Source organism: Natrix helvetica, assembly GCF_964273705.1.
Source record: "Natrix helvetica genome assembly, chromosome: 4".
NCBI classification, from domain to species: Eukaryota; Metazoa; Chordata; class Lepidosauria; order Squamata; family Natricidae; genus Natrix; species Natrix helvetica.
In genome coordinates this window covers 118,574,018-118,598,812 of record NC_138550.1, presented here as the reverse complement: position 1 = coordinate 118,598,812, position 24,795 = coordinate 118,574,018, and the positions used below count along the sequence as shown (strand labels likewise).

Below are 24,795 nucleotides of genomic sequence, written 5' to 3'. Positions count from 1 at the left end.
GGTCTCATAAGGGGTCCTTCACAACCTTGTAAAAAGAGCTCCATTCCTGCAGCCCGAGTACTTGTCTTCTATGCATGGAGATGAACTCATCCAGCAAGTGAAGAAACAGAGCTCAGATTCTGACCAGCTTTGTTCCTGCAACCTGCTGGAGTTCTGTGCATAATGGGGAACTGAACTTGGCAGGCACCTTGTTCCATAAGCTTAACGATGCAGGAGATTGCTTAATGATCACAACTGGTAATGTTGGGATTGTGGCCTTGAGCACTCATGAGACACTCATGTCTCAATTATGGTTTCACTTAACTATAATTCTGGTCCCAATTTTGGTTGTAAGTAAAAGACTACCTGTATTTGGATTCATTTTGAGGCATGTTTTTAAACTATTTTTTGCTTGTGATCAATTGTCATAGCTCATTGTGATTAGGAAAAAAACTTAGAACAATGACTTCTGTTATGCAATATGTGGTTGTTCATGAACCAAAATAAATTATACTTGCAGATCTGACAATGAAATAGAAACACAGACTTTCCTAAGTGCTGGAAAAATCCTATTAACAGTTACTTAGAAACAAGCAGAGTTAAATTTAGTGAGACTTTCTTCAAAGTAAATATGAATAGGCGATTCCCAAGATCAAAGTTTCCTGTTTTTGTGAACTAATTGTTACGTTAGTTCAAGAATTCTTCTGTGGGGAGTTCAATTCACACGAAAGGAGAACAGCGCTCTTCCTGTGTTCTTCCTTTTCCTGCAGTTGCCTTTGCTTCTTGAAAAATTTCATGGAAAGTTGAGTATGTTTCTGAAGTAGCAGAAGAGATCCACAGAGAGCTGTAAAACAAATTGATTGCCTCTTTCCATTTCTATAGTGTAGAGCATCTCATTAGCCAGTGCTATATGCTTGCAAAATGATCCAACCCATTATAGATCCAGACCATTAAGTTTCAACATTTTTGCTTAGCTATGCAAGTTGCATACTAACATTCCAGCACAGAATGTTCTAATTCCAAAATTGGCTGTTCCAAAGGTAGAATGACCACCCAAGAACGTTTTGCAGTCATAGTATCTACTTAAAATAGTGAACCTTCAACTTTCTCACATACAAGACCTATTTCAGAAATTAGATATACATCTAATTTTTTACTAATGTGCACTGTGCACACTGTTCTCATATCTCTTTAGGTCAGAACTTAAAGAGGCTAGCATTTTTTTAAAAAAAAAAATCAAAATATTGTAAGACAAAGATTATTTGCATGTAGTAAAATTAATAGGCATTATTACAAAGTACATTCAGAACAGAAAATGAAGTGATGTTCTTGGAAAATGTACAGGTACACAGTTTTTATATATTCTAAAATATTCAAGTTTTATTTACAAGATACATTTCAAACTTTTGGCATTTTAAATATAACTTTAAGTTGCCTATTCAATGAATATTTCACAATGACATTGTAACAAAGACCATAGCAATATGCAACATTATTGTTTAAAATGTTAGCTTCATATAGAAATGTAAGAGATGTTTGACTCATAGTAATTTATAAATACTTATCTGACTCCTGTCAGAACATATCCGTGTTCAACTTCATTTGTATTAATACATCTAAAACAATTATGTATAAATATGTGGAGAAATGTTTTTCAAGATTTGTAAATGATCACATTTCCTTTTGCTTCATAGAAAACCCATTCTAGTTTGTTACAAATAAAACCTGTAACTGAAATAATAAAATAACTTTGATTTTATTTTAAATTAGACTAGTAAATTAATTTCAGATTGGTAGGCTAAGTGAAATTTTCTAAAAATTTCAGCTAACCATTTTCTTCTATGGAAAAGCTCCCATCATCTTCTATTAATTCCTTGGATAAATACTTCAAGAGATAACTTCATTCACTGAAAGATAATCAAAGACGAATATGAATCTGTCCCCAAAAGCTAGCTGTAATTTTGTGAAGATAAGCAGGATAATTGCTTATGAAGCACAGGCATTAAGCTGCAAGTTCAAGCATACTCATTAGTAAACTGCATGGTTTAGGTCAGTAAGGCTTACTTTCGTATAAAATACTTTCGAATTAAATATAAATCCCAAAACCACACAATTGATTGAATCATCTTATGTTGAAATTCTGTAACATTATGTTGGGAGTAATTATGTTGATTCTATGGGACATCTGAATAAACACATACAGGACTGAACTATGTTCACTAACGGCATACAAAGTTTTCAAGCAACAAATACAATAGAAAAAAAAGTACATTCAATTGTCTAATTCTAAATTCTTCCACTCAAATGTGATAACTATATTGTTCTGTTTTTCCAAACTATAATCCATGATTCCAATTTTTCCAAGTTTCATGGAAAAGTCACTAAAGGCCTGAGATGCCAACATTTGACAGTTTGCTATTTAAAGTTTATTTGGGGCTCAGGAATCCACCTCCATACTGAAAAAGATACCATGCAATCAAAGCTGGAATCTTTGATTTCTCCTGGAACAATGCCCAGAATTCAAACTTACGTTTAACTTTTTTTGACTCTCCGAACTATCAGGAACATTATAATTAATTCTTATCTAGTGTTCAGGAGCAGCAAAAATAAGTCCTAACAATTTACTCATTAATTGGAAGCGACTGAAATGAATTTACTTTCAATTTATTTTCAAAGTAATGTTAGCTTCTTCTTTGTATCTTTTTTTTACACTTACTGCTTTAACTCCATTGTGCTATCTGCACTAGAATACAAATCCTTGACAATTATGTTGCCTCGATAGTGACAATTTTAATTCTTGCTAAATATCCCCAAATCCTGGGATATTATAATCTCATTAGCAAGGATTTGTACTTGAATCCTACATTTCTCCCAATTGTCCTTTTTGTTTATGATACAGGGGAAAAAATCTTAGTATTATTAAAGGAAACTGCAGACAATTCAGCTAGCAATCTTTTCTTTGTCAGGGCAGAGAAAGCAAAAAGCCCCTATCAGATAGATAGGTATCAAACAGATCTTAGATTTGCTAAACCTAAAAGCTGACAAGGAAGAGTCAGAATGGTTGCAGAGTATGAATCTTAAGAGGAAATCCTTCCAATTTAGCCAATATGTCCCAGTGGATCGTGCCCGATATTAAAGCAACATTCCTGAAAACTTTTGTCCATGGTTCATAACAAATACACACTTCGTCCATGCCTCCAAATAAAAAGGCATTATATCATACACAAAGACATGTATGCTTGCAATGAGCAAGTTCAATAAGTATAATGAAGCTTAATGTGAAATATGTGTTAATAAGACTGCAAAGTACAGTGATCCGAAAAGATAAGAAAAACATCAGGATGTTTTCTAGTCGTTGTCTAATTAGAGATGGGTAGTGGTTTAAGAGTCATCTCCTTCATAAGGAGGGCTTCAAGATGGTGCAATGACACTGGAAGAGGCATCAATTTTATTATTTGTTGTGGTTTTTAAAAATAAAATGTATAATAACAAGATGGCCTAAATTTCATGGTGTTATTTCAGGCCTGATATCTCCTATTTCTATTTCTGTGGGAGAGGAGGAGGAATAAAAAATTCAAGCTACTTAAAATGTTGGCCATTTTGCATCTAAAAACTTAAATCATATCAGTTAATGAGAAGCTCCATGCAGCTTCACTGCCATCCATTTATGGGGGGAAACCCACTATAGTTTCTACTGCTCTTTTATCAATAGTGACAGTAGATTAAACTGGAGAGAAAAAACAACAAAATATGAAATCTAATTACATTTTCATTACTTTTGATTAGAACATTGGAAATTAATAGTCACCTCCCACAAATTAATTCTTGCACTCAGTAAAACTCATAATTTCCCATATTTTTTTTTAAAAAAATACCTGTTATAGTAGACATAATTTATCAAACTGTTTGCCAACAGCATAATTTGTAGGCCAATAAATCAACACATTTTGAATTAATCTAATCTTGTTTTACTCACATGGTACTTTCTACTGAAATCCATGAGACTCAGTTACGTAGCACTTGCAGTGCAATGAATTTCTAACAAGTATTTATTTGTGACTTGGCAACTCATCCTATAATTTCCCACCATTGCTGACAATCTCTAATTTATGACCTTCTTAAATCATAAAACAACATATTTAGGTGCCAAGCAACTGGATTCAATGAAACCAATGTAGCTTAAATCCAAATACTTAAGACTTAATTTCACTGAGCATCGGAGTGTAATATCTTCCATTCCACATGCAGAGTTTATTCCAATGGGGCAAGGCATGCATTGAAACCCAGTACTTTAAAGAGAGGAACAAAACACAGAGTCTGACTTCTAAAAAATTTATATCCAACTGGATGGATACCTTGATTAAGGTCTTATCCACGCTTGATATGAGAGGTTTTTTTTTTTTGCTGCAAACTGCAACTATATTTCTACTTTCTAAATCACGCTAAAATACTCAGTAGTGAATTTTTCAGTCCGAACATTTTCCAGCATTTGGCCACTCCTCTTTTTAGCTACAAGCTATAGTTTCAAGTTGCTGTTCTGCCTCAGCTGCCATGGCAGCTGCCTGTAATTGTTCAGTTTCACTTTGGAGGGCACTGGCTGTGGTTACTTGCTTCCTTTCACTGTGCATATTATTCTCATGTCTCTTTAAATCAGATGCTTTGGCAAATGCTTTAGTACAAGAGCTGCAGACAAAAGGTTTCTCCCCTCTATGTCTTCTTTCATGATCTTTCAGGTGGGACTTATGCTTAAAAGCTTTGTCACACATGTGACATGCAAATGGTCTTTCATTACTGTGAACCCTCTCGTGCTTTTTTAGGTCTGGTGCACGAATAAAAGACTTTCCACATACTTCACAACTATATGGCTTGTAGCCTGTATGGATCTTTAGATGCTCTTTCAAGTGGGCTTGAGTAGTGAAGCCTTTAGTGCACATTTCGCAAACAAAGGGCCTATCTGCAGTATGGAGTTTTTCATGTTTTCTCAATCGTGCTTCATCAGAAAATGTTTTGCCACATGCTGGACATGCGATTTGTTCCCTGTGACCATAAAGCAAATACTCAAATTTCATGTCTCCAGCTGCTGTTGTCCATGCTGGTGTCTGTTCATCTTTAACTTCACTTATGCCATCATTAAATGCTAGAGCCTGAGGAGTTTGTGATCCCAATTCTTTAGTTTCAGCAGACTCTATAGACTCTACTTCTTGACCATAGCAGTTCACTTTTCGAACCTCTTCACTCCCCAGTTCCTTCAGAATTGCTTCCTGAACTCTCAAAGTAGCAGTTGGTGATTTACCATCCTCTTGACTAGGAGGAGTTCCTTCCATTGTCATATCCGATGGGCTATCATCATGATCGCCAATTTCTTCAACCTCATCATCTTGGTTATCATTAGACTCCCCAATCGGTCTATTAATTTTAAGACAATACTTATTCTTTGACTGTGAATTGTCTTCTGGACTTGATACGTCCCGTTTTTGAGAACAAAGTTTATCCAAAAATCTAATACCAAGAATCTGACCAGATGACATCATTAAATTGACGTCTTCTTTCTTAACTGAAATCTTGGCTGTGTACATATAATTGAGCACTTCCTCAAATATATCAGATCGAAGGAAATCTATTTCAATTACAGATGAGCTGTCAACTTCCAGTTTTTTGAAAAGTTTTTTAAAATAGGTACTACAAGCAGCTAGAACACACCTGTGTGCCCTGAATTTTACATCTTCTACAACAATAGCTATGTCACAAAATTCTCCTTCCAATCGTTGCTCATTTAATGTTTTCAGAAACACAGTTTTGTGATCGTCGTCATTATATTTAATGGTTTCAGACATACTGATGAAAAACTCCTAGAAAAAAACAAATGTATTTAAGTTACTTTAATAAAAATAAGATATTGTAAAAAAAAAAGTTTCACATTTGAATGTATATTAAGCTGATGAATATTTTAAAGTAAATGAACAACTTTCAAAGCAAAATTGATTAGTTATTATTGTATACATTTCATGAGAAAAAGTGTTATATTTTTCACTAATGAACTACAGCTCTTATAAATAATATAAATATGATAGCCTTTGACTGGAGTTCTCTTTTACCTGCCAGAATATATTATTCCTTCTTTCATCTGAGCTAAAGCAAAAAAAAAAACCCAAAACAAAACACATGTATTTGAAAAAGAACTAATACAGAGAGACAAGCTGTATTTCAACCAGGAGATAAAGCAGAAAACATTAAATAAAAGGGAAAGCATATAAACAAGACTAAGATTCCTCCTTTTCCCTCAAAGTTATTTATAGTAACTAGAGAATAAAATAGTTTACTGAGACAAAAAAGGAAATGGAAACAAAGAAATATACCATGAACAAGGAAAGATCTTTCCTTAGTATCTGAGCAATGTTTTGGAAGCAGAATGTTATCCTGGACTCCGTGCACCTGAAAAAGAAAACAATACGAAATCTATGAAAAAAAAATCACTCTCATAACAATCCTGTGAGTTATGTTAGATCACTAGGTCAAGGTCACATAACAAACTGACTGGCAAGACTAGACAGGGATTAGAATCTAAAGGCAATTTTCCAAACTTAAGGTATCCCAAATGGTGGAAATGCTCACACCAAATTCTTGGTACCATTGACACTGTACATTTTTCAAAAAGCTTTTTAACTGTAAAAAGAGTAAGTTTTATTTTTCAGAAGGATATGCCTGAGGCCTAGAAGTTTTGGGTTTTTACAACAACAAAATAATGGGCAATTATAGTCCTACACATTGTCTGGAAACACAATGACCTACCCAGGAAAAGAACAAAGGTGTTGCAAGAGAGGGAATTTGAAGGACTCGCAACTTTTGTTGCTGGTTATGGTCCTCATGATTGTTTTCTGAATGGAACCTCTCCAGATTTCTTGTGGCTTCTCTAAATTTAACACCATCTTTTAGTGATTCGTAGTGGGTCATTTAGTGGATGTAACGAACTGGTACAAAATACAACAGAAATTATCTTATGTCGAGTCAATATTCTTTCTCTTAATGTACAACACTTTTACCCTAGTTTAATTGATAGCCACCTAACAAAATTGATATTTTGCAGTTAGGAAATACTTTGCATGTATTTTCATTATATTTTCCTCAAAAATGCAAAATAAACAGCTCCCTTACTGTTCTAGGTGATGTTATCCACAGCAAAAGTAGCATTTTAGTCTGCTGTGGAGGACTGACAGCAATTGGAAATACCTTTTGAATTAAAATAAATAAATAAGTGCATTTGTTTACTACCAATTAGACACGGGTGCTTGCAATCATGTACACATTTGTCTAAAGCAGCGATGGCGAACCTTTTTTGGCTCACGTGCCACAAGTGGGGGGAGCGCAGGGGGGGTCGTGTGCGGGCGTGCCGCACCCATAATGCAATGCGCAATCCCCCAGTGCGCATGCGCGCACAACGCACGACCCCCCCATTTTTACATGCTTTTTTCTCACTCCCCAGGCTCCAGAGGCTTTATAGGAGCCTGGGGAAGGCGAAAAGAGCCTCCCCCGCCCTTCTACAGGCCCTCCAGAAGCTTCAGGGACCGTCCGGAGGCTTCCCTGAAGCCTTCGGAATGCTTAAAATGACCCTCCGAACAAACCGGAAGTGACTTCCGGATTGCTCGGAGGGTCATTTTAAGCGCTCCGAAGGCGTCAGGGAAGCCTCCGGACGGTCCCTGAAGCCTTCGGAACGCTTAAAACCACCCTCCGAGCAAACCGGAAGTCACTTCCGGTTTGCTCGGAGGGTTGTTTTAAGCGTTCCGAAGGCTTCAGTCCCTGAAGCCTCCGGAGGGGAGGGGAAGGCTCTTTTCGCCCTCCCCAGGCTCCTATAAAGCCTCTGGAGCCTGGGGAGGGCGAAAAATGGCTTTTAAAAAGGTGAACTCAGCTGGCCAGCGTGCGCATGCCCGCTGGCCAGCTGACAAGGCAGCGCCTCGTGTGTCCTGACAAATGGCTCCGCGTGCCACCTGTGGCACGCGTGCCATAGGTTCGCCATCACTGGTCTAAAGCAAGAAACTGATCAACTGTCTGATGTCACAAATGGACTGAAAATTGCTCAGTTTTTCAACATTTTTTACCAAAGACTTTTCTTCTCTGAATTTAACTGCCTCCAAAGCTTTTTTTCCTTTACAAGTTTAGGATTGGCCTATTCATTTTAGTACAATAGTTAACCAATAGTCAGGTCTATAAAAGTCATAAAGTAGGATCCTGGTTATTGACAGAAAGCTGTTTGTCGGCACCTTTCATATTCACATTTTTGCTCTTTTCCACATACTCCAGAATTTCTACCATCTAAAACTAGTGATCCTATCTTATCTGATTATCCAATTACCATTATTCTAAATTAGGATTTGTAAATCAAGAACCACCTCTGGTTCACTTATGCAAATTTCGTATTCAGACATTCAGCACAAAACATATTGTATTATGTATTATGAGACAAGAAGTGACTAGAATTCATGTAGAGGCATGCAATTTACCCTATAAATAAATCTGGACTATAATAGTGGATTAGAAATCAACTAGTTCAATGCTGTATTTTTTTTTGGGGGGGGGGAATCAGTTCTCTGATTTCACTTTTGCTTGGATCAGTAAAAAAAGCTCCAGAATATGCAAAATAACTGATGAACATAGAAGGACATACAATGATATGTTTTTTCTTTACTGGACTGTTGAGTCAGATAATTTTTCGTGCCTTTAGTGCATACAAAAAAGATTCTATGCTCACAGATTCATGATGAGAGATAAAATCTTGATTGGGCCTCTAATCTCTCAAGCAATCATGAATACTGTACAATATACAGAGTTCTTTCTCATGCATTCTGAATTCCTAGACCACTGGGTCTCAACCTTCCCAATGCCGCGACCCTTTAATACAGTTCCTCATGTTGTGGTGACCCCCAACCATAAAATTGGTGTCTTGGTTCCTATGACCATCGAAAATATGTGTTTTCCAATGGTCTTAGGCGACCCCTGTGAAAGGGTCGTTCCACCCCCAAAGGGGTCCCGATCCACAGGTTGAAAACCACTGGCCTAGACAAAATGTTACCACTGAGTATCCTGGAAACAGAGAATGTCATGCATAAAATTTTCTCAAGTGATCTTTCAATTTTAGGGGATATATAAATGTGAAGCTAAAGGAACTAAACCAAGAATAAAACAATTCTATGCATATTTATTTAAATCAAAAGCAAGTCCTGGTAGGTTCAGTGAAGCTTTACTGTAAGGTAAAATTGGAATTATGGTTAAAAAGCGAATCCCAAAACATTACCTTCTCAGCACACATTAAATATTCGACTTTATGTCCGACTCCTGAAATTTGCTAATGAGCTTTCGGAAGTACGCATCGAACCTACCGATCTAAGTAACAGTGCTATGTTTTTAAGAAGCTTTTTTCTTGTAACGAATGGTACAGGCATCAATAAAAAGAATAAAAATCCTTTAACATTTAAATGGTCTGAAGCGTTAAAAGTATGCTTATTGGGGAGATCAAAATGACTACCAGGAAAACGACGCCGATTTCCAAGCCAGTCCCCCCATCCCCCGTAGTGAGCTAAACGTATCAAAAGAGCATGCGATTCTAACGTGCACGTTTTGTAGGCAAAAAAAGAGAAAAAAAGTAGCATTGGCGGCTCCGTGCGAGTAACCATGTAAGAAACGTGCACGGTGCATACTCGGTGCATGCGTGCTAGTGCCCGTGCAGGCCTCACGACTGTGCCCCGCTGAGACGGGGCTGCAGCTAAGCGAAGTGCACAGATCCCCTCACGCGCGACTCCCCCATCCTTTCCCTTCCCTTCACCAAGGAGGCGGAGCCCAGGCAAAAGACCCGCGCGCGCGGGAGCGAAGCAAACAGCCTTCCGTTCCAACCCCTCCCCCCCACCCCCAGCCGCTAAATCTCGCGGCAGAGCTCGCGCCCTCGCTCGCGCTCCCCAGCATTAACGAATGGGCGGGGCTGCCGGACTCTAGTATAAGCTATTGATTTACCCCGGAGCGAGCCTTCGCCTGCTGCCGCGCTGCACGGGACTGCGCCATCTCCGGCATCTTCTTGCCTCCGGTAAAGGAGACGGCGGCGGTTCCAGTAACGCGAGGCAGCCTTTGCAGGCCGGGAGACTCAATGGCGCGCGCAGGAAGAGCCAGCGAAGGGGCGGCGCGCGGCGGAACCACTCCAGTGCACCTCCCCGCCTCCCTCCGGTTCTGCTGCTGCTGCTCCTGCAGCAGCCGAGCCTCGAGTGCGCGCGCAGATGCTCGTCGAAACTTACCTGCCCGTGCTGCGCTTCGCGCGGAGATTCCGGGGAGGGGAGAGGGGAGAGGTTGGGGTTACGGTGGCGGGAGTGCTTGGTCCAAGCAAAGATTTGGGGATTTTGGGGGGGGGGATGTAGGGGGGAATGGCGCGCGTCTCCAGCCGTTACCGCCGCTTCCTGCACGAGCATTGGGTGGCACGCGCGCGCACGCGCGAGGCGCGCCGGAGGCGGGAACGTGCATGCGCGATGCGAGCAGGGCGCGCCCCCCGCGGGGAAAGGGCGGGCACTGCGGGGATCTTTTAAAGAGGCAAAGCAGCTCGGCGGCGGCTGTTTTTGAAGAGGGAGGAGGGAAGGCGCGCCTGCATTGCTCTGCCGCTCTTCCCGGGCTCGCGCGCCCTCGCCTGAGCCGGTTCTGGCTCTTGGCCGCTGTGGTCGGGGCCGCGCGAGATGGAAGTGGCCGGCAGGGCTATGGATTCGGGATTAGCCGCTTTGGTTCTGCTGCGGCGGAAGGAAGCAAGCGTCCCCTTGGCTCGTCTTTCCACGCATTGAGCTACTTGCCGAGAAATAATTTGTCTCTGACGTACGCCTATCCCAGTACATATATCAGCTACACTTTACCAATAATAAAAACAATGATAAATGACAGCTTCAACCTTCCTTCAAAAGCTGCGTTTCATGCCATTGCTTATTTGAAGGACCGGAAAATTACGTTTCCATGCTGAGAAAATAATAATCGTAAATTCTGAGACTGAAATATTGTCCTGCCCTTGATATCCCCGCTTCCCCGTAGCAAATGAGCCCCTGTCCCGGTTCTCGGCCAAAGATGGGGCCTGTGCTGAGGAGACAGCGCTAGAACAGAGGCTTTCTGGTGAAAAGAGCCCTGATCCGACAATAGGTTTGCTTGCTGACGACTAACTTTTACTATCCAGGGTTCTGGCTCTCAGTGTCATACTGAATCATAAACCGATCTTGGGGAAAATATGGTTTTTCTTTCTGATTAAAGGAAAAAGCGAGGAACTGGGTCCCTTCTCAAAAAGCAGTCACTACTGCCCTGGCTGACAGGCATTTGAGGTCTTTGTACATTACTTTTTAAACATTTATTTGTTGTACTTGTATTTACAATTGTTTATATGGGTGGGTTACTATACCCGTGGTTTGGTAAAATAGTTTACATGAAATGACTTTGGAAAAATGATCATCAGATTAACAGAGTTGGAAGGAACCTTGCAGGTCATCTAGTCCAAACCCCTGCCCAAGCAGGGGACACTACATCTGCTTCTACCTAGGATCAAACTCACAACCTGATTGTGAGGCAAAAGCTCCACCTCTAGGTCACAGCATCTTAGGGGTGGTGGAAATAAATAAAGATAATGAATTGACGAATGAAGACGAATATATTTGTCCCAAGATGTTGCTGTATCCAATCTGGGTCGGTCTCCGGGACAAGGGGTTTTGTCTTCAAAGTTTTTGGACTTGTTCTGGAGCCTATCTTCAGGGAAATTCTCTCTAGTAGAGTGTGTGCTGTTTTCTGTGTGGTATTTATAGTGCCTGTTGTAAGTGGCTTTTTAGATATTGATTGGGTTGGGTTGATGGCTGGCTTTTAAGTCATTAGCTGTTGTTTGCTTGTGCTGCTGGGCCCTTCCCTTCTAAGTAATAGGGTGGTGGCAAATCAGCACTCCCGGTGACTGAACAGGGGCTTGTTGTCCAGACTTCAATCATTTCCCTGGCTGTTTTTGTACCTGCTTGTCCAACAATCTTAATAGCTGCAAAATTAAATTGTGTCCTTGTTCATTGCAGGGTGAAGCTATCAATGAGTTCAGGTCTCGTCTGACTGCTCGCTTCTGTTCTTGCAATCTGGTGATTAGCTTCCTCTCAGTCTGTCCTACATAGTCATAAGGGGAATCCATGCACAGGATTCAGTAGATTACATTGGAGTTAGCTCCCACCTCCAAGTTCTACAGCTTCCAAAATCTTTGTGATGTATGGCAGAGTGTGTTGTGTGGTTGGTCTTGTACCTTGTTTCTTCCTTTCTTTCCCTACCGTGTTGCGCAGTGAATAATGAATTGATAACAGAAGTTTGGTTTACTGGGTACATTTATGTTAAACTAAAATAAATGTGTTTAGTTTGTGGTTCAATACGTCATGCAAAATCTGTTTAGAAAGTCGTGCAAAAGTAATTCTATGAAGCTGTTCTTAATTCTATGAAGCAAACACATAAAATAGGTAACAGTTGACTGAAATCTTATCAATCATGGGCTTATTTTTCTGTAACAGTGTTTCTCTTGCACAAAAGGAAAATAAAGTGTAAGTAATATGTGAAAGCAGGTGTGGTATAGTGATTAAAGCCTCAGACTAAAACTGGGAGGACTGTTCTAATCCCTCATAGACACAAAGCCAATGGGATAACCATGGGTTAATCACTTTCTCTCAGTCCAAGGAAAGAGGCAATGGCAAACCACTTCTGAAAATTATTGCCCAAAAAACTGCAGGACTTCTATGGGCAGTCTCCCATAATCAGGTACGATTGAACAGGTGGGGGGGAGTAAGATATAGTACCTAAAACTAAGGGTAGGCTCTTAGGTGTGATATCTTAAGTAAGATTTCTAAACCTAAAATGAAAAAAAAGAATTTGAGTCACAGAGTTGAAAGACTCCCTTACCCATATCAATTTAAATATTCTTCCCATATGGCTGTCCAGCTTTCTCTTAATTGTATTTGGACAGGATGCAATACATCTAATCCTAGAAAATTTAATTCATAGGCAGTAGATATTTATGTTTTTGACATGGCTGAGCTGTAGTCAGTAGGACTACAATGCTACCTTCAAGCAGCGTTGTATGGTACTGAACAAAAGAATGCAAAAAGTAATGCCATCTTTATTGTTACCTATCTGCAGTTATCCTTCTGCATTTCTCCTGTGCTGCAGCATATATTATATATTTTCTTTTCTCTTTGAACATATTTCCTCTTTGTTGTTCTTAGAATCCTTTGTTGAACTTTAGTTTTCATGACACCATCTCTCCAAATCTAGATGATCTCGTATTCTTCCTTGGTGAACTATCCCACTTTTCATCTCATTCATATGTTGAGTATGTTTCACTTAAGAATTCTGTGTAGCCAGATTAGGTCCTTCTACATACCATTTTATGCCATTGTATTTTTAGTATCTAATTTTTAAATTAAATCCTAGTCATTTTGAATTTTTCTTCCCATTAGCTACCATGGACATGGAATCATAGTTATCACTACTTTAAATGAAGTCCAAAGTTCAAAGTGAAGTCCAATAGCACTCAGTTTTGGATTCCCTTAATTTCAAGAAATCCGGCTGTATATACTCAATTTCCTCCATAGATCTGTTTTCTGTTTTGTCTAGTATCCTTATTGGTTAAAATAAAATTAAGGATAGCTTAATTTATAAACTTGAAAATTCTCAACAAAAAAGGACAAGAAGTTTATTTAAATTTAAATTATTTAAAATTTCTGATCGTTACTAAGTTGTATATCTTTGACATATTTGTAGTTTGCTTTTGAAAAACATTCACATCTTTTTTATCAATAGCAGATGTTAGTAGTAATATTAGTTATTTTAACCCATATGTTTTCAAAAGCATTCTTTGAATTTCCTCACTGATCTGAATATTGCAATCTACATTTTCTCTATTGTGTAGCTTAGATCCTATTCCTATTAGAGTCTTGTCACCACAGCTGTGACTACAGTAATTGACACCCTAGATTAACATAATAAAAGTTACTTTATTAGTTTTTACCAAAACATGATCCGGGTATTGGGGCTATAACTGTACCAACTACATGAGTTATCTCTGATTACTGATAGTTTTGACAGGAATTCTAGCCCTACCAGCAAGACTGTTTCATATGATTTTCAGAATACATGACCCTACAGGTTTTTTCATTTTAATATAGCTATATTCTCTCAGAAGAAGAAAAAATGCTAATATCAATTCCCAGGGAACACAATTAGGAGATACTGTTGACCTGCTAGAAAATATAAATCCTCCCATTTCCTACCATTCAGTAAGAACTGAAGAAGCTTCTTGAATGTCTTCAAAGAAAAGTCTGATTGCCTTTTGAAAACATCTTCCTATATTACCTGTGATTACTTCCTGTAATCACAAATGCCTAAACATCATCTCTACAGCTGCTGCTGACTTTTCCACTGAGTTTGGTAGTGAGAAGCTGGCAAGAAATTGCCTCCCCTAACAACTGTGGATTTGTTAATGACAGCAAGCAGCACTGCAGTAATTGCAGTCATTAAGCATTGGGAGTTGTGCCTTATGACTGCATTGCTTAATGACAGAAATGTCAGTCTAAATGCTGTCAAAATTTGAGGATTATCTGTACATGAAATTGAGACAAACTGGTCCAGAAATGGGTGGGAAAAATATTATTTCAGGATTATGTTTACTGTTAGATCAATGCACAGATATAGTACTTTTCTGTATACAGCCATACATGGATGGTATTGTATTGATGACTAGATTGGATAAAGACAATGATTCTGTCTATCCTGTCTGATCCACAAGAGTGGACCTGTTGAGAATTAACATACTGTGAGAGGCCTGCTTGGCTAGGGCAAGGCCATAGACCCTATTCAGTAATGGCTTCTACACTTTGGAGTTCTCTGGCCTCATACATTTCATTCAGGCATTCAAGATCCTCTCTCTTCCTTCCCCACCTGACCAAATAATATTTTAACCCAGGATTATAAACTACATCAATTGGAAGCAACAACCCAGTATTTTGTCCATCAGCAGGGACAAAATCAAATAAAGATGTCCAACAAACCACATTAACTAGACACTTTTCTGTCTTCCAGGCTTAGTGCATGCCTCGTCCCATTGTCTTAATGGCTTCCAAATGATTTATCCAAGCATATCTCCATTGTTCCCTACAGTACACCTGAATTGAGCATGTTCCAGATTCACTTTTAATCTTATACCACTGGTATTCCAAACATTGCCTCATCTTCCAGGGCTCTTCAGAGAAGAAATATGTGCCCTTTTGATCAGTAATTTTCTTGCTACCTTGAATTGCGTTCTGTTGCAGGAGTTTAACCAGGTAACAGACAGAACAACCTATCAGATCATTGGGAACTCAAATGTTTTCCAGAAATCCTGCAGATCTATTAGAAGCGTGGGGAAACCTTCACAATGATCCTGGGTAACAAATATTTTTACTTTAAGTCAGTGCTTCTCAAATAGTGGGGCGGGCCCCCCGGGGGGGGCGCGAGGCTCCGTAAAGGGGGGCTCAGCTCAAATTATTTTATATATTTTTGTTTTGCAGGTTAAAGTTTTTTTTAATATTGTGTTCCTTTAAATCCTGTGCTCCTTTAAATCTTTTCTGCTACAGTTAATAAAGCTATTCTTTGTTGTAAATTGATCCACATTTCTTTCTTTTTTTATTCTCTTATACGTTAATAAGGATACAGTGTTATGCAGAGGTGTACTTATAACAATTTTATAGACAAATGATACTATTTACAGTCGCGCGGGGGGCGCGAAATGTTTTCTTCCTAGGGGGGGCATGACAGAAAATAATTGAGAAGCACTGCTTTAAGTCAACCCTAACCATTCATATTCAGACCACCAAACAACTGTTGTAATTTACAGAGAACAGAATGCCCAGAAAATTGCCAGCACCTGTGATGCTTTTGTCTTGTCTCTTTCAAGCCCTCTTTTTAGGCAGCAAAGCAATGTTGGCTATACAAGCTGTGTGGTGAAACAGCTGAGGGTGTTTATGCGGGAGAAAGAAAGTCAGGTGTTTGTGTGTAGAAGTAAAGCAGCCTGAAGGAGGCTAAAGCAGATAGAATGTTTTCTCCAGCAGTATTCAAGAAATGGGAGTAACTGGAGAAGAGGGAGAAGTCACAGTAGTGCTTGTGGGCTGTCTTGGGACCTCTGCTGTTGTCTGTTTTGTTTTGAGCTCACCAAATTGGGAATAGTTAAGAGATGGCTATCTACGTATAAGCCTGAGATTCCTTGAGATGCATCCACAATTGTTATGCAGTCTATGGACTTGATGGCTTTTCCGATCCCCGTCTCTAAAGCATCATAGTTATTTGAAGGGCAGCTCGGGAAACAAATCAAGGAAGCCAAAGAGATATTGTGTTCCTTGAGGTTTTTTTTTTGCCACTATTGTCCAGAGTGCTTTCCAGCAAAACAACAACAACCACTTTCAGATGTATAATATGCAATTATACATGGGATTTGCGCAATGAAATATTGTCCATGGGTTGCTGGGTCTCCATTATTATGTGTTCTTACATATAAAGCAATTCTACCAATTTCCCCTTTAACTATGGCATTGTAATCTTTATATTAATAAAGCAGAACTGAAGTTGATATTTTTTCTGAAATTAAGAATCCTCTATAAATATTACACCCTGTATACTTCTGTGAATAAATGACTTCAAACAAGATTGATCTTGTTTTAGTTACTTTGTATGGTGTGGACTATAGCAACAAAAAACAGACAAAATGTAATTGTTGCAAAGACAATAACTTTTTTATTTTTTTCCCCACAGAATTTTCAACCCCTCCAACAGAAAGCAAATTCACCAACTCTGAATTACCATCGTGCATTTTAATTCTTATTCTAATAAATACCATTGTTTTTAAACCAGTTAATTTGCTTTTTCTAGCATTCTTATTGTGTTAATCCCTTTGGAGGAAAGTGTTTCATAGCAGTTGTATACATTTTAAGTGTTTATGTTCATTACAGCATATTTCTTAATCATGTGGTTAGAATTGTAATCTTTCAGTATATTTGTTGCAACACTTAACAGCCATAATACTGTTTCTTGTCTTGCAAAATGACTAATGTAGTTATAGCTTTATTATACAAACAATGATATCTAGTTTCACAAGAGGCCAATCTTGGATATACAGTACTTTTTGCTGGTATATTTTAGCAATTGCTATTGCAGTCACTTCAAGGTAGCCATTTTTCAGCATATTTTAAATTCAATGCAGCTTGTTATATGATTTGAGTGTTCCAGGTACAATACAGATTTCAGGATTTTGTTCTGAATATGAAACATCCTTGCCTGTTTTGAGTGGTATCAATATTCTAATTCTCCCAAGCACTGTAATTGGACTATTTTTCATCCTTGTTTCAGCTTAGCCAGAGTGCATGTGCACTTCACATCTCTTGTAACACTGCTACTTATATAATCAAAAAGAACACCAGACCTTTTCTTTCTTTAACTTGCCTTCAAACATACCCTTAGGGCCAGGTAAAAAATATCAGGAAAGAACAAACTGATCCTACAGAAACTACGCTGGAGTATTCAGAAAGCCAAGAGTTTCACCATTTTTTTTTAAAGAAAATGAAATTTTAAGAATTAAAGAGTTTAGTTAGTAAATGGAATATTAAGATTATTGAACTGTTCCCTACAATCTATTGGCTGACTAAACTACACATTTTATTTATGCAAATGGAAAGACCTTTTGTGTTTTAAAATTGTTTAAAACTTTTAGTGCTTGGGTCTACTTTTGCAAGTTCTAGTAATATACAACATGAACTACCAGTTTTTTGAGGCCCTGAAGAGAGAAAGAAGGGACTGCAGCTGTTTCCAAGTTCCTTGAAATGTTTAAAGGGTTTTTCTTCTTTGAATGGAAGGACTATTTCAACACTCAGACACAAAGCTTCAGATAGAGCTGCTTTATTCCAAACTGAAACACAACACCTTTATTGTTTGAAAAAATACTTCCTTTTTCCTCTTTATCAAATTTATTTTATTATGGCAATACTAATAACAAAGATCCTGGTATGTATTTGGGTACTTTATTTCAATATACTACAAGTAGACTAGGATAAAAATGATTTAAGAGATTAGTTTTTTATTTTCATTATGAAAAGATGATTGTGCTGCAAAGAACGAATGTCATGCACAAATATGAAGCCCAAGCAAGAAAAAAAAATGATTGGATGAGCATTGAGCCAAAAATCATAATAGTAAATCGGAGAGGATAACTTCTAGTGTCTTAGAGGAATATTTATGGATTTATAGCAATAATTTTAATAAACCACAATCATTTGCTTGTTTACTTGCAAGTACAGTGCAACCTTAATTTATCTTTCTTTGACTAAATGGATTTTGGACACAATAGAGTAAACTCCAATACAAACTCTTTAATTTACATAACATCCAAATGACATCCTTTGATTCAGAGACTTTTGGGAATGATAGATATCCTCAAATCTAAAATGGGTTTTTCTTGTGAATTGTTTTACGTAGAATTTAATCCTTTGTAAAATGTTTAAAATTATATCATTTTATTTATATCTATATGAGATATATAGCTAGATCTTTTAAAAAATGACATATATTGAAACTTTTTGGAGAATATGTTGAATAAACTAAGTATCTATTTTGTACTAATTTTAAAGATATGAGTAATCAATAAATTATGAAAAATAACTCAGTTTTTAGCTTTAGCAGTAGCATTTAGACTTACATACCACAATGCTTTATAGCTCTTTTGGGGAAGTTTACAATGTCAGCATTTTGCTCCCAATAATCGGAGTCCTCATTTTACCAACTTTGGAAGGCTGAGTCCACCTTGAACCATCGGTCAGGATCGAAGTGCAGGCTGTGGGCAGTATTTGCCTGCAATATTGCATTCTAATCATTGCGCCAATAGGGCTCTTTAAAAATAAATTATCACATTTAACCAAATCAAAAGTTGTTTGAAGATCAGTAAATAAAGTAAATACAAATAAAGTAATTCCCATATATTAAGTATCATGAACATGGCCAAAACCACTAACATGTCAAACAGAAGCATATTTTGACTTGGCAGGCTATGCCAATTTTCTGAATGGTAAAGCATCCACAATTTTTTATAATAGCCTGACCTTTTTTAAACCTGATTATTACAACATTGCACCTATAGTGGTTACTTTTAAGGTTGAAGTTAAAGTAAGAACCTGAAGGGTTCTCTGAGGGGACATAATCTCCCTCTATCAAGGCTAGGAAGAGAGTGGCCGTATTTCCATTAATAAAAACGGGTAGAGAAAAAAGGGCCTCTGGAGAAGGCCCTTTTCTTAAACTCTGGAGAAAATGGATGCTATAATTATGGTTGGTTTTTGTGTTCTACAACGGACTAATCTTTTGAATTACATGGCTTTGATCGTACTTACAATAAAGCAACTTTGTCAGAATTGAAAGCTTCTACAATAAGAATACAGTGTGAGTAAACGTTTATAATTTATTGCTGTGTATAGAGTAAAATATTTAGCCACAAATTAATTCTTACTATCATTTGGTTTATAATTATATAATATGTGGTAGGCACTGAACATATAAACTGGACATGTGGCTCTAGACCTGCAAAAGACCCTATATGTTTTCTCTATAAATTGTCTTTTTTATTTCAAAATACTTTTATTCTATTCTATCCCTCTCTTTGAAGAAAGGCTTCTATTCTAGCCTTTGTTCAAAGTTCCTGCACTTGAGCTGTGTGTATACTATTATTATTGACAAAAATAACATTTTAGATACTCCATTATTTCAAAGCCTATTAAATGAAGTTTATTACATCTTCTCTTCAGTGAAAGATATCATGCTTGAATTGTGAATGAGCAACTAAATTCAAACATCAAAGGCACAATACTTCAGCATTTCACTGCTTGATCACAAAACATGTATTGAATTCTTGCAATATAGTATTTAGCGCATTTTGGCTAGATTTAGAATATAAAGTACAAAACTTTTTTAAAGCTAATGCTCAAAAATATTTAGTTGATCATGTTTCTCATTACTTACATGAAACACATTACATAGATATATAATACAGAAGAAATCAAATTGAAGTTCTATGTACAAAACTGAACAACAGAATTAGTTTTTACAATTTCTTTCATTTTTCCCTGATCTACTTGTACCTACCTAAACCATATTGAAATTTTATGAAAGAACATCTCTTTAACATAATAAATGCCTTTGATATTATACAAATAGTAGCAACATTAAAATATAGCAAAAACATTTTGACACAGACCAGTACAAATTTAGGTGCATTTACCACTTTTATTTTACTATGCAGAAACATACATTCGCCATGTATTGTGATGAAACTGACAGCATAAAGAACATAGATCCCTTTAGATTGATGTGATAATAAAAATGAAATAATGTTTTGTAAGTGTTCTGTACGGTTTAAGGCTTAACTCTGACCTAAGTAAGGAACACTGACTAGACTTGCAAAAGAAACATCTTTCTCTGAGAAAGGACAGGACTTGGTTTTGAAAAATCACATTTCAGATGAACTTGAGATGCTAAAGAAAACATACATTTTCTTCAAAATAATCACAATGCAAATTTATAGATTGAGACTTTAGAAAAGTGATGGCAGGACTTCTAACTTTAACAATTCTAAAAATCATTAGCTATTAAGGGTTCCAAATCAGATAAACAAAGCATATTTTATAAGCATTTAAATAAGATTAGAGATTCACCATTGTTTATATAACAAGAATAATAAAACCAAATTATAACAAGTATATGATTCAAGTTATTTGTTGAATAAAGTATGTTATTGGCACATCTAATGTAATAAAACATATATATATAGTACCTGTACAGCTTCTAGTATTGTAGTGTGATCTTGATTTCCCCTAAACAAAACTTTGCACACCCCAAGAAACTGTGTTTAGACTTTCAATAATAGTAAAGGCATGAGCTGTTTTATGTGTAGCATAATACAATTGTTTTAATTGTTGATGAACGTGCCATTTAGATGTAAAGTTGATTTAGGAAAATAAAAATGCTGCTTTTTTGTAATTTGATGTTTCATGCAATTATTAGATTATTAAAGCTGATTCAAATTGCTGTAACTGGGAAATTTCTGCCAGTGTCCTTAATTAGCAATTAAAATCAAAATCTTCCATAATGAAAATTTCACTGGAGAGATGCAAGTCAGCTGGGTTACAACCAAGAATCCATATAGGCTCTGATATTCCCATTGATGAAGTTCATAAGAAAGCTACTCTAATCCTGCAGTAGAAAGAGTATAGTTAAATTCCATCAATAATAAATCTAAATAAAAATAAATCTTTAATAATAAAGTAAAAAAAAAGAAACTATTTCTATACAAAAGAACTCTTTATGTTTCTGCAATGAGTCATAAAAATACTAAGTTGAGGTCAGATCTCTATTTTCTGAAAATCTATACAATTATATTATTGTAATGAGAGCCTTTTTGATTGCAAATCTATATTTATAAAAAATGTTTCAGATTAAATTCTTGGCATCTGTAATGAAAGGACATCAACTATATGCACTAGAAAGATTTGATATTTGGGATTACTAACAGAGTAGTTATTACTGGCCATGTAGAAAAAGCCTTAATTCAATGTAAGTTACATAGGTAACATTTCCTATAAAAATAACTGTTATATATATACACTGTATACCGTATTTTTCAGAGTATAAGATGCTCTGAAGTATAAGAGGCACTTAGCTTTTGGAGAAAGGGGGAAAAAAATCTGCCGTAGCCTATTGTTGCCTCTGCAAGCCCCATTTTTCCCGTTTGCTGCAAGGAGGTAAATTGCTGGGAGGCAGAGGCCAAAGGCTGGTGACTGGACGGGGCTACATTTGGTATATAAGAGGCAACCAAACTTTCACCCTCTTTTTTGGGGGGGGGGGGGCTCTTATACTCCGAAAAATACAGTAAATAGAGTATTTGTAATTCCTAAATGTTCTTCTATAAATAATTCCTCCAAGACTTTCTTTGTTCCTTCTCTTATTTTCAACTTCTTCACGTATTGCTAAAGCAACTGGTTTTTGAAAATGCTAATATTTAATGTAGTAACACATAATTTATATGGACATAAAGAAAACTTGTTTGAAATTAAGATTATACTAGCATTTCAAACAAAATAAAAACCATCTCTTCTTTTTTACACACAATTCAGCTTTTGTAGAGAGTACAAGTATCACTAAATCTTGCAATAGCAGGTTAGTATGCCAAACATATTCTAGCACATGCATATAGTAACTGCATTTAACACTCCAATGCTAATTTAGCAAGAATTTGTTGACATGCCTTTATTCAATCACAGCAGCAAAAAATTGCATGTTATTGTCTCCTTTTAAGAAACAATCATAAAAATTGCCAGAACTTATTAGTAAACTTAGAAAAATGAACAGTTTAAAAAAGGTTATTCACAAACAATTTTACAGTCAAAACTTAAAATACTGGTATTTCAGTTCAACACACTTGCAAGCTTTCTCAGGCAGAACAGTATTTTACAATTAGAGAAAATGCTTTCTTTGCCCACAAACTTTGCATAAGCAATCTTCAGGACTGTCAACTTATAGAGCAATTTCATGGAAAATGCATAGCAACCAGCAACCAGCAAGCAGACACAAGCAAATGGGTTTCTCCTATTTCTCTAACTGGCATTAACATAAACAAAAAATGTTCTATTCCATAAAGTTAATCTAAATAGCCAAATCATTCTTTTTTTTGTACAAAAGAGAGTACAAATGCCAGAAAGAATAAATAGAAAGGATTAATGATGGGTTCAGGGAGAAGGAATGATCTTTGTCACATGCCAGTCTATGAGTGCCTGGAAAAAATCTAGTCCTCTTACCTGTATCAATCCTCCCCATCTTCTGGTGTGATTTCTGTCTCTTTATGTACCACTACTTTGGTCACTGACATGTCAGGGTGCTGCTCTTTGGCCTCTTTAATTGCCTGAGCCAGCGCCTAGCATAAGGAAACCACAGAAGGGCAGAAAGGAAAAGGGGGTGGAACATGCATGATCAGTAGCAAGGTGAAGAGAGATTCATGATTAAATTTACAATTTCCAAATGAAGAAATGTGATTCAAAATAGACATTTTGCATTTGAACTGAATTGTAATATATTTTAAAGACCTGCTGGCATTAAAACAGACTTTTAAGTTTACAGAAAATAGACTAATTTGGAGCTAATTTTAGAAGCTTACATGTCATACCTGATCATGGTCAATGTCTGCATCACCCGTTATCACAATTCGCTTTTCAATCCTTGTCTCTGAAATGCCTCCTTTCACTGTCTTAAAGGGGAAAAAAAAATAACTAAGGCCTCAAGATATTGTCAAAGGAAGTTTACTTCTTTTTCCCCCCTCTGGGAAATTAGAACATTTTTGCCTCTATGTTCCATGCTTTCGTTTTAAAGGCAGCTTGCTAAATGCAAAATGGTACTCTGCATTTAAATAATACATATGGTTGATACGCTGTTTAATTTTCAGAATACCAAATGCGAAAATGCACAATATGCATGTGTGATAGGAACAAGTTTCTGATCTCAACGGTAAAAAAAACTCTCATAATGTTAAATAAGAAACTACATCATAAACACTTTTTAGAATTTATTGGGTAGATCGATCACTGGACATTTAAAAAGTGATAGTAATTTATTTATACTGAAGATGCAGTACTCTGAAAAGCGCATTATTGCATATGATTTGGATATATGCTCCAGGAAATTCCGTAAGGGTTTAATGTTCTTAACATTGTTAAGGGAGTTAAAACTTAAAAGATGTCAGTGTGTTGCTGAATATTATTCCTAAAATTTGGAATCGGTTTATAAAGAACTTTGGATCAGTTTTTAATTTATTCTTTATGTGCTGCATTTTAAAGCATTAAAATACATTTTTTTTTTAAAAAAAAAAGACTAAGTCATAAAAAGCATACTTAGCTATGGCTTCTATTTAATGATCAACAAATAAATGATTACTTAGTTGTTTCACTCGGATATTTATATATTTAATAATAATCCTATGCCTATATTAAATATAACAAATTTATGATACACCTACTTTGGTGATATGTGTAGTAGTTGTAGTACTAGTAGTTTCAGAAGTAATAGTCTGTGCACTCATCAGAACTCCTGGATCAGAGTCAGCACTAGAATCCACCTAAGAAAAAATCATATGAAATGATAAATGCATTCAACATTGGAGTTATTTGTATAAAGTTGGCAAACATTCTATTATGTAGTAGAATTTAAAAAGTTCATTTCTTTCAATAGTCTTTCAATTGTCCACTTGTCTAGGATTGAAAACCTGACAAAAATGACTACTAGCAATATTGTATCCATCTTTTATTCTTTAATCTATCTGTTTATTCATTACAAAGATAGCTTTCTTATATTCAATATTTTAATGTTATTACATCAACAACTTTTTCAATCAGTATTTAAAAATATTTACATCATGGGAACAAAACTTCTGTTATTTTTTAAAAAAAATAAGATTGGAATTGGTCTTAAACCATTAGAGGATTTTTACTCCAAATGAAGTTTATTTTTTTAATATATGTTGCTCTTGTCACCAATTTGTTAGCTTCAGTGCAAATTTTATTGTTTGTAGAATCTCCTATGTTTTGCCAATCTTTTTATTTTAGTACCTTACCTCAGAGGATTCATATGTAATAGTTTTTGTTTCAGTATGGACAACAGGTACTTCTTTCATAGAAATTTCCAATTTCTCTCCACCCAGAGAAGCACTGTCAAAACTGACTGCCTCAGTCTTCACAATGGGTGACTGTT

The 24,795-nt window shown here is 36.6% G+C and overlaps 2 protein-coding genes across 17 annotated transcripts in view; both read right to left on the bottom strand.

Moving 5' to 3' along the window:
* Nucleotides 1–1,165: 1,165 nt before the first annotated feature.
* Nucleotides 1,166–10,350, bottom strand: ZBTB14 (zinc finger and BTB domain containing 14). 3 transcript variants are annotated; one of them, XM_081950955.1, is made up of 3 exons: nt 10,254–10,350; nt 6,336–6,411; nt 1,166–5,828 (listed from the first exon to the last, which is right to left on the bottom strand). In XM_081950955.1, exons 2-3 carry the CDS (start codon nt 6,336–6,338, stop codon nt 4,485–4,487), a joined length of 1,347 nt encoding a protein of 448 aa, XP_081807081.1. In that variant the 5' UTR covers nt 6,339–6,411; nt 10,254–10,350; the 3' UTR covers nt 1,166–4,484. The 3 variants fall into 3 exon arrangements, with proteins under 3 accessions (XP_081807081.1, XP_081807080.1, XP_081807082.1); XM_081950954.1 differs by lacking the exon at nt 10,254–10,350 and adding an exon at nt 9,979–10,125; XM_081950956.1 differs by lacking the exon at nt 10,254–10,350 and adding an exon at nt 9,266–9,387.
* A 10,051-nt stretch (nt 10,351–20,401) lies between these two features.
* The window catches only part of EPB41L3 (erythrocyte membrane protein band 4.1 like 3), a 154,811-nt gene continuing 150,417 nt past the window's right edge, over nt 20,402–24,795 (bottom strand). For 13 of the 14 annotated variants that reach the window (XM_081950967.1, XM_081950963.1, XM_081950957.1 and 10 more), the window contains 5 exons: nt 24,659–24,790; nt 24,065–24,163; nt 23,219–23,299; nt 22,854–22,969; nt 20,402–21,252 (listed from right to left, as the gene is read on the bottom strand). In XM_081950967.1, the coding sequence (XP_081807093.1) occupies nt 22,859–22,969; nt 23,219–23,299; nt 24,065–24,163; nt 24,659–24,790 (423 nt within the window). In that variant the 3' untranslated portion in view covers nt 20,402–21,252; nt 22,854–22,858. The remainder of the gene's footprint in view (nt 21,253–22,853; nt 22,970–23,218; nt 23,300–24,064; nt 24,164–24,658; nt 24,791–24,795) is intronic. The other variant, XM_081950964.1, reaches the window with a different exon arrangement.